At 42.0% G+C, this 11,561-nt stretch overlaps 1 protein-coding gene across 1 annotated transcript in view; it reads left to right on the top strand.

Moving 5' to 3' along the window:
• Window positions 1-3,571: 3,571 nt before the first annotated feature.
• LOC133558738 (solute carrier family 22 member 7-like) overlaps window positions 3,572-11,561 on the top strand; it is a 25,466-nt gene continuing 17,476 nt past the window's right edge. Inside the window, exons 1-3 of the mRNA XM_061909890.1 lie at window positions 3,572-3,738; window positions 3,806-3,929; window positions 8,749-8,840. Coding sequence (XP_061765874.1) covers window positions 3,572-3,738; window positions 3,806-3,929; window positions 8,749-8,840 — 383 coding nt within the window. The remainder of the gene's footprint in view (window positions 3,739-3,805; window positions 3,930-8,748; window positions 8,841-11,561) is intronic.

Here is an 11,561-nt window from a genome sequence, read left to right as displayed (position 1 = left end):
ATGTGATAATGTTTGCAGTTATATGTGATAATGTTTGGAGTTATATTTGATAATGTTTGCAGTTATATTTGATAATGTTGGCAGTTACATCTGATAATGTTTGCAGTTATATGTGATAATATTTGCAATCATATCTGATAATGTTGGCAGTTACATCTGATAATGTTTGCAGTTACATCTGATAATGTTTGCAGTTATATGTGATAATGTTTGCAGTTATATGTGATAATGTTTGGAGTTATATTTGATAATGTTTGCAGTTATATTTGATAATGTTGGCAGTTACATCAGATAATGTTTGCAGTTATATGTGATAATGTTTGGAGTTATATTTGATAATGTTTGCAGTTATATTTGATAATGTTGGCAGTTACATCTGATAATGTTTGCAGTTATATGTGATAATGTTTGCAGTTAAATTTGATAATATTGGCAGTAATATTTGGTAATGTTGGCAGTTACATCTGATAATGTTTGCAGTTATATGTGATAATGTTTGCAGTTAAATTTGATAATGTTGGCAGTAATATTTGGTAATGTTGGCAGTTACATCTGATAATGTTTGCAGTTATATGTGATAATGTTGGCAGTTATAGCTGATGATATTTGCAGTTATATCTGATAATGTTTGCGGTTGTATCCAATCACCTTTGCAGGTATATCTGATAATGTTAGCAGTTATATCTGATAATATTTGCAGTTATATCTGATGTTTGCGGTTGTATCTGATAATGTTTGCAGTTCTAGCTGATAAAATTTGCAGTTATATCCTAAATATTTGCAATCATATCTGATAATGTTGGCAGTTACATCTGATAATGTTTGCAGTTATATGTGATAATGTTTGCAGTTATATGTGATAATGTTTGCAGTTATATTTGATAATGTTTGCAGTTATATTTGATAATGTTGGCAGTTACATCTGATAATAATTGCAATTATATGTGATAATGTTTGCAGTTAAATTTGATAATGTTGGCAGTAATATTTGGTAATGTTGGCAGTTACATCTGATAATGTTTGCAGTTATATGTGATAATGTTGGCAGTAATATTTGGTAATGTTGGCAGTTACATCTGATAATGTTTGCAGTTATATGTGATAATGTTGGCAGTTATATTTGATAATGTTGGCAGTTACATCTGATAATAATTGCAATTATATGTGATAATGTTTGCAGTTAAATTTGATAATGTTGGCAGTAATATTTGGTAATGTTGGCAGTTACATCTGATAATGTTTGCAGTTATATGTGATAATGTTGGCAGTTATATTTGGTAATGTTGGCAGTGTTTGAAGTTACATTTGATAATCTTTGCAGTTATATCTGATGATGTCTGGAGTTATATCTGATAATGTTTGCAGTTACATCTGATAATGTGTGATGATTTATGTGATAATGTTGACAGTTATATCTGATGATGTTTGCAGTTATATCTGATAATGTTTGCAGTTACATCTGATAATGTGTGATGATTTATGTGATAATGTTGACAGTTATATCTGATAATGTGTGATGATTTATGTGATAATGTTGACAGTTATATCTGATAATGTGTGATGATTTATGTGATAATGTTGACAGTTATATCTGATAATGTGTGATGATTTATCTGATAATCGTTGCAGTTACATCCGATAATGTGTGATGATTTATGTGATAATGTTTACAGCTACATCTGATAATGTTTGCAGTTACGGGAGGAAACGCTGCCTCTTGGCGTCGAACATCATCGCCATGACGTTTGGCTTCTGCAGCGCCTTGGCAAAGTCGGACATGATGTTTGCTGTTCTCAGGTTCATGTCTGGGGTCCGACTGACGGGGATCAGTGAGCTGATACATCATCCTTTATCATTGTCATCTCTCATTTCTATTTCTACTCAACACTAAAAACAACAAGGTGATTTTTTTACTGCAACACAAATCAACCAACATTCCTATTTATATTTATATATATATATATATACACACACACACATATATATATACACACATATATATACATATATATATATATAATATATATATATATATATACATATATATATATACACACATATATATACATATATATATATATATATATATATATATATATATACATATATATATATACATCTATATATATATACTGTAGATACAGATGTATATATATATATATATACACATATATATATATATATATATATATATATATATACTGTAGTGTACTGCTACATACAAGTTCATGTGCTAACACTGAGTACTAGTACATATAGTGTAAGTACACATGTACTAGTACATATAGTACTAGTACATGTGTACTTACACTATATGTACTAGTACATATAGTGTAAGTACACATGTACTAGTACATATAGTGTAAGTACACATGTACTAGTACATATAGTGTAAGTACACATGTACTAGTACATATAGTGTAAGTACACATGTACTACTAGTACATATAGTGTAAGTACACATTTACTAGTACATATAGTGTAAGTACACATGTACTAGTACATATAGTGTAGGTACACATGTACTACTAGTACATATAGTGTAAGTACACATGTACTAGTACATATAGTACTAGTACATGTGTACTTACACATGTACTAGTACATATAGTGTAAGTACACATGTACTAGTACATATAGTGTAAGTACACATGTACTAGTACATATAGTGTAAGTACACATGTACTAGTACATATAGTGTAAGTACACATGTACTAGTACATATAGTGTAAGTACACATGTACTACTAGTACATATAGTGTAAGTACACATGTACTAGTACATATAGTGTAAGTACACATGTACTACTAGTACATATAGTGTAAGTACACATGTACTACTAGTACATATAGTGTAAGTACACATGTACTACTAGTACATATAGTGTAAGTACACATGTACTACTAGTACATATAGTGTAAGTACACATGTACTAGTACATATAGTGTAAGTACACATGTACTAGTACATATAGTGTAAGTACACATGTACTAGTACATATAGTGTAAGTACACATGTACTAGTACATATAGTGTAAGTACACATGTACTAGTACATATAGTGTAAGTACACATGTACTACTAGTACATATAGTGTAAGTACACATGTACTAGTACATATAGTGTAAGTACACATGTACTAGTACATATAGTGTAAGTACACATGTACTACTAGTACATATAGTGTAAGTACACATGTACTACTAGTACATATAGTGTAAGTACACATGTACTAGTACATATAGTGTAAGTACACATGTACTACTAGTACATATAGTGTAAGTACACATGTACTAGTACATATAGTGTAAGTACACATGTACTAGTACATATAGTGTAAGTACACATGTACTACTAGTACATATAGTGTAAGTACACATGTACTAGTACATATAGTGTAAGTACACATGTACTAGTACATATAGTGTAAGTACACATGTACTACTAGTACATATAGTGTAAGTACACATGTACTAGTACATATAGTGTAAGTACACATGTACTACTAGTACATATAGTGTAAGTACTAAGAAAGAGGACTATGAAGTATTAGTTGGTGTTTGGTGGCAGACATGGAGCGGGTGGACACGGCCCACAGGTCCTTTATCTGCGTGATCTCTAGTCTGCTGTGGAGCTTGGGCAACATGCTGCTGGGCGCCTTGGTCTACCTGGTCCTGGACTGGCGGGTCCTGGTCATGACGGTGACCTCGCCCCTGATCCTCGCTACCCTCACCTGGTGGTCAGTCCCGTTCTCCAGGTCGGGGTCATATTTGGCCATTGTCACCACTGTGTTCCTTGGACTTTAGCTGGATTCCAGAATCTTCTCGCTGGCTTTTGGCGCACGGACGAGTGAAAGAGGCGGAGTTCTACCTGGACAAATGTGCAGCCATGAACAAGAGAGCAAAGTTCTCATCCAAACTCAAACTGCAGGTGCACTTCTACGCCGTCTTTCCCACATGCACCACTAGAGGGCGCCACACTAACACTTCTATGCTGTCTTTCCCACATGCACCACTAGAGGACACCACACTAACACTTCTATGCTGTCTTTCCCACATGCACCACTAGAGGACACCACACTAACACTTCTATGCTGTCTTTCCCACATGCACCACTAGAGGACACCACACTAACACTTCTATGCTGTCTTTCCCACATGCACCACTAGAGGACACCACACTAACACTTCTATGCTGTCTTTCCCACATGCACCACTAGAGGACACCACACTAACACTTCTATGCTGTCTTTCCCACATGCACCACTAGAGGACACCACACTAACACTTCTATGCTGTCTTTCCCACATGCACCACTAGAGGACACCACACTAACACTTCTATGCTGTCTTTCCCACATGCACCACTAGAGGACACCACACTAACACTTCTATGCTGTCTTTCCCACATGCACCACTAGAGGACACCACACTAACACTTCTATGCTGTCTTTCCCACATGCACCACTAGAGGGCGCCACACTAACACTTCTATGCTGTCTTTCCCACATGCACCACTAGAGGGCGCCACACTAACACTTCTATGCTGTCTTTCCCACATGCACCACTAGAGGACACCACACTAACACTTCTATGCTGTCTTTCCCACATGCACCACTAGAGGACACCACACTAACACTTCTATGCTGTCTTTCCCACATGCACCACTAGAGGACACCACACTAACACTTCTATGCTGTCTTTCCCACATGCACCACTAGAGGGCGCCACACTAACACTTCTATGCTGTCTTTCCCACATGCACCACTAGAGGGCGCCACACTAACACTTCTATGCTGTCTTTCCCACATGCACCACTAGAGGGCGCCACACTAACACTTCTATGCTGTCTTTCCCACATGCACCACTAGAGGACACCACACTAACACTTCTATGCTGTCTTTCCCACATGCACCACTAGAGGACGCCACACTAACACTTCTATGCTGTCTTTCCCACATGCACCACTAGAGGACACCACACTAACACTTCTATGCTGTCTTTCCCACATGCACCACTAGAGGACACCACACCAACACTTCTATGCTGTCTTTCCCACATGCACCACTAGAGGACGCCACACTAACACTTCTATGCTGTCTTTCCCACATGCACCACTAGAGGACACCACACTAACACTTCTATGCTGTCTTTCCCACATGCACCACTAGAGGACACCACACCAACACTTCTATGCTGTCTTTCCCACATGCACCACTAGAGGACACCACACCAACACTTCTATGCTGTCTTTCCCACATGCACCACTAGAGGACACCACACCTAACACTTCTATGCTGTCTTTCCCACATGCACCACTAGAGGACACCACACTAACACTTCTATGCTGTCTTTCCCACATGCACCACTAGAGGACACCACACTAACACTTCTATGCTGTCTTTCCCACATGCACCACTAGAGGACACCACACTAACACTTCTATGCTGTCTTTCCCACATGCACCACTAGAGGACACCACACTAACACTTCTATGCTGTCTTTCCCACATGCACCACTAGAGGACACCACACTAACACTTCTATGCTGTCTTTCCCACATGCACCACTAGAGGACACCACACTAACACTTCTATGCTGTCTTTCCCACATGCACCACTAGAGGACACCACACTAACACTTCTATGCTGTCTTTCCCACATGCACCACTAGAGGACACCACACTAACACTTCTATGCTGTCTTTCCCACATGCACCACTAGAGGACACCACACTAACACTTCTATGCTGTCTTTCCCACATGCACCACTAGAGGACACCACACTAACACTTCTATGCTGTCTTTCCCACATGCACCACTAGAGGACACCACACTAACACTTCTATGCTGTCTTTCCACATGCACCACTAGAGGACACCACACTAACACTTCTATGCTGTCTTTCCCACATGCACCACTAGAGGACACCACACTAACACTTCTATGCTGTCTTTCCCACATGCACCACTAGAGGACACCACACTAACACTTCTATGCTGTCTTTCCCACATGCACCACTAGAGGCAACACCACACTAACAACTTCTAACACTTCTATGCTGTCTTTCCCACATGCAACCACTAGAGGACACCACACTAACACTTCTATGCTGTCTTTCCCACATGCACCACTAGAGGACACCACACTAACACTTCTATGCTGTCTTTCCCACATGCACCACTAGAGGACACCACACTAACACTTCTATGCTGTCTTTCCCACATGCACCACTAGAGGACACCACACTAACACTTCTATGCTGTCTTTCCCACATGCACCACTAGAGGACACCACACTAACACTTCTATGCTGTCTTTCCCACATGCACCACTAGAGGACACCACACTAACACTTCTATGCTGTCTTTCCCACATGCACCACTAGAGGACACCACACTAACACTTCTATGCTGTCTTTCCCACATGCACCACTAGAGGACGCCACACTAACACTTCTATGCTGTCTTTCCCACATGCACCACTAGAGGACACCACACTAACACTTCTATGCTGTCTTTCCCACATGCACCACTAGAGGACACCACAACAACACTTCTATGCTGTCTTTCCCACATGCACCACTAGAGGACGCCACACTAACACTTCTATGCTGTCTTTCCCACATGCACCACTAGAGGACACCACACTAACACTTCTATGCTGTCTTTCCCACATGCACCACTAGAGGACACCACACCAACACTTCTATGCTGTCTTTCCCACATGCACCACTAGAGGACACCACACCAACACTTCTATGCTGTCTTTCCCACATGCACCACTAGAGGACACCACACCAACACTTCTATGCTGTCTTTCCCACATGCACCACTAGAGGACACCACACTAACACTTCTATGCTGTCTTTCCCACATGCACCACTAGAGGACACCACACTAACACTTCTATGCTGTCTTTCCCACATGCACCACTAGAGGACACCACACTAACACTTCTATGCTGTCTTTCCACATGCACCACTAGAGGACACCACACTAACACTTCTATGCTGTCTTTCCCACATGCACCACTAGAGGACACCACACTAACACTTCTATGCTGTCTTTCCCACATGCACCACTAGAGGACACCACACTAACACTTCTATGCTGTCTTTCCCACATGCACCACTAGAGGACACCACACTAACACTTCTATGCTGTCTTTCCCACATGCACCACTAGAGGACACCACACTAACACTTCTATGCTGTCTTTCCCACATGCACCACTAGAGGACACCACACTAACACTTCTATGCTGTCTTTCCCACATGCACCACTAGAGGACACCACACTAACACTTCTATGCTGTCTTTCCCACATGCACCACTAGAGGACACCACACTAACACTTCTATGCTGTCTTTCCCACATGCACCACTAGAGGACACCACACTAACACTTCTATGCTGTCTTTCCCACATGCACCACTAGAGGACACCACACTAACACTTCTATGCTGTCTTTCCCACATGCACCACTAGAGGGCGCCACACTAACACTTCTATGCTGTCTTTCCCACATGCACCACTAGAGGACACCACACTAACACTTCTATGCTGTCTTTCCCACATGCACCACTAGAGGACACCACACTAACACTTCTATGCTGTCTTTCCCACATGCACCACTAGAGGACACCACACTAACACTTCTATGCTGTCTTTCCCACATGCACCACTAGAGGACACCACACTAACACTTCTATGCTGTCTTTCCCACATGCACCACTAGAGGACACCACACTAACACTTCTATGCTGTCTTTCCCACATGCACCACTAGAGGACACCACACTAACACTTCTATGCTGTCTTTCCCACATGCACCACTAGAGGACACCACACTAACACTTCTATGCTGTCTTTCCCACATGCACCACTAGAGGACACCACACTAACACTTCTACGCCGTCTTTCCCACATGCACCACTAGAGGACACCACACTAACACTTCTATGCTGTCTTTCCCACATGCACCACTAGAGGACACCACACTAACACTTCTATGCTGTCTTTCCCACATGCACCACTAGAGGGCGCCACACTAACACTTCTATGCTGTCTTTCCCACATGCACCACTAGAGGACACCACACTAACACTTCTATGCTGTCTTTCCCACATGCACCACTAGAGGACGCCACACTAACACTTCTATGCTGTCTTTCCCACATGCACCACTAGAGGACACCACACTAACACTTCTATGCTGTCTTTCCCACATGCACCACTAGAGGACACCACACTAACACTTCTATGCTGTCTTTCCCACATGCACCACTAGAGGACACCACACTAACACTTCTATGCTGTCTTTCCCACATGCACCACTAGAGGACACCACACTAACACTTCTATGCTGTCTTTCCCACATGCACCACTAGAGGACACCACACTAACACTTCTATGCTGTCTTTCCCACATGCACCACTAGAGGGCGCCACACTAACACTTCTATGCTGTCTTTCCCACATGCACCACTAGAGGACACCACACTAACACTTCTATGCTGTCTTTCCCACATGCACCACTAGAGGACACCACATTTGCCTTTATGCAAATGAACATGTAGATTGATTTCATGTACAGGTGATGAAGTATTTCATCATGTATATTCATTTGATGTACAGATGATGCAATATGTCATCATGAATATTAATTTCATGTAAAGGTCATTGAGTGAATGAAAATGAACAATAATTTCATGCACAGGTGATGAAGTGAATGATGATGAGTGATGATGTCATGTGCAGGTGAAGTCCAGCAAGGGTGAAAAGTACAACTACCTCCACCTGCTGAAGACCCCCAAGCTAAGGCGGCTAACGCTGATCATGGGACTGCTGTGGTAAGTTGGTCACATGACCTTCACACTCACACTTCAGCAGGTGTAACACCTGGTGTGGTAAGTTGGTCACATGACCTTCACACTCACACTTCAGCAGGTGTAACACCTGGTGTGGTAAGTTGGTCACATGACCTTCACACTCACACTTCAGCAGGTGAAATATATTCATTGTTTCATTTATCTCCTCATCAATAATCTTATTGATTACCATTCTGAATCCATTCCAATATTTTACTATGTTTTATTTTACACTGTCACATATAGAATTGAACATGAATCACACATTGTTCATCACTTCATCACTTACACACATCTTTCATATTCACCATGTCATTTGGAACATTTTATCAATGTTTTATTTCATGTATTCATCTATTTCAGGGGTCGGCAACCCGCGGCTCTTGGACCACTCTAATGTGGCTCAGCTGCATCATTTCTAACCCCGCCCATCATCCTGAGAGATTTACAGAGTTTGATGCCTCTCTCAATAATCTATAAACCAATATCCTCCAATCTTCACTTAGTCCATAAAGCAGAGACGTGCCCTCAATAATCACCCGGGGCCAACATTCTTTAATCTTCACTTAGTCCATAAAGCAGAGACGTGCCCTCAATAATCACCCGGGGCCAACATTCTTTAATCTTCACTTAGTCCATAAAGCAGAGACGTGCCCTCAATAATCACCCGGGGCCAACATTCTTTAATCTTCACTTAGTCCATAAAGCAGAGACGTGCCCTCAATAATCACCCGGGGCCAACATTCTTTAATCTTCACTTAGTCCATAAAGCAGAGACGTGCCCTCAATAATCACCCGGGGCCAACATTCTTTAATCTTCACTTAGTCCATAAAGCAGAGACGTGCCCTCAATAATCACCCGGGGCCAACATTCTTTAATCTTCACTTAGTCCATAAAGCAGAGACGTGCCCTCAATAATCACCCGGGGCCAACATTCTTTAATCTTCACTTAGTCCATAAAGCAGAGACATGCCCTCAATAATCACCCGGGGCCAACATTCTTTAATCTTCACTTAGTCCATAAAGCAGAGACGTGCCCTCAATAATCACCCGGGGCCAACATTCTTTAATCTTCACTTAGTCCATAAAGCAGAGACATGCCCTCAATAATCACCCGGGGCCAACATTCTTTAATCTTCACTTAGTCCATAAAGCAGAGACATGCCCTCAATAATCACCCGGGGCCAACATTCTTTAATCTTCACTTAGTCCATAAAGCAGAGACGTGCCCTCAATAATCACCCGGGGCCAACATTCTTTAATCTTCACTTAGTCCATAAAGCAGAGACGTGCCCTCAATAATCACCCGGGGCCAACATTCTTTAATCTTCACTTAGTCCATAAAGCAGAGACATGCCCTCAATAATCACCCGGGGCCAACATTCTTTAATCTTCACTTAGTCCATAAAGCAGAGACGTGCCCTCAATAATCACCCGGGGCCAACATTCTTTAATCTTCACTTAGTCCATAAAGCAGAGACATGCCCTCAATAATCACCCGGGGCCAACATTCTTTAATCTTCACTTAGTCCATAAAGCAGAGACGTGCCCTCAATAATCACCCGGGGCCAACATTCTTTAATCTTCACTTAGTCCATAAAGCAGAGACGTGCCCTCAATAATCACCCGGGGCCAACATTCTTTAATCTTCACTTAGTCCATAAAGCAGAGACATGCCCTCAATAATCACCCGGGGCCAACATTCTTTAATCTTCACTTAGTCCATAAAGCAGAGACGTGCCCTCAATAATCACCCGGGGCCAACATTCTTTAATCTTCACTTAGTCCATAAAGCAGAGACGTGCCCTCAATAATCACCCGGGGCCAACATTCTTTAATCTTCACTTAGTCCATAAAGCAGAGACGTGCCCTCAATAATCACCCGGGGCCAACATTCTTTAATCTTCACTTAGTCCATAAAGCAGAGACGTGCCCTCAATAATCACCCGGGGCCAACATTCTTTAATCTTCACTTAGTCCATAAAGCAGAGTCGTGCCCTCAATAATCACCCGGGGCCAACATTCTTTAATCTTCACTTAGTCCATAAAGCAGAGACGTGCCCTCAATAATCACCCGGGGCCAACATTCTTTAATCTTCACTTAGTCCATAAAGCAGAGACGTGCCCTGATGGCAAAACTCTTCCAGTCCTCTGAAGGTGTGGTCACACCCACTATTTCAACATGCTAGCTACATGCCAGCCGGTCACATGTAGCATGCAGCACCCAACCGCGCCTCCTTAACCCCGCCCACCTCAACTGACGCACGGAGGGGGGTGAGGGGCGGAGGGGTGTTTGCGGGGGTTTATAATGTAGCCCAGAAGAGTTCAGGATGCATGGGATTCTGGGTATTTGTTCTGTTGTGTTTTTGTTGTGGTACAGTGAGGATGTTCTCCAGAAATGTGTTTGTCATTCTTGTTTGGTGTGGGTTCACAGTGTGGCGCACATTAGCAAGAGTGTTAAAGTTGTTCCTATCACAACTCTCAGTGTGACCTGTATGGCTGTTGACCAAGTATGCCCTGCAGTGGTCTAAGTGTGTCTATGGAAGCCACATGGGCTGTGTTCAATGTTTCTACATGTTGTTGAGGTCAGTAAAGCTAACGCCCTCATAGCACGCCCGTATTAATGTCGAAGGGGGAAAATCAGCAGAGATATGTGAGAATAGTTGCTGTGAAGTTGGGGAGTCTCCCTGAAGGTTGGAGAG

Source organism: Nerophis ophidion, linkage group LG09 (assembly GCF_033978795.1).
Source record: "Nerophis ophidion isolate RoL-2023_Sa linkage group LG09, RoL_Noph_v1.0, whole genome shotgun sequence".
NCBI classification, from domain to species: Eukaryota; Metazoa; Chordata; class Actinopteri; order Syngnathiformes; family Syngnathidae; genus Nerophis; species Nerophis ophidion.
The sequence above is the reverse complement of the archived record's forward strand: the minus strand, read 5'-3'. Positions and strand labels throughout refer to the sequence as shown.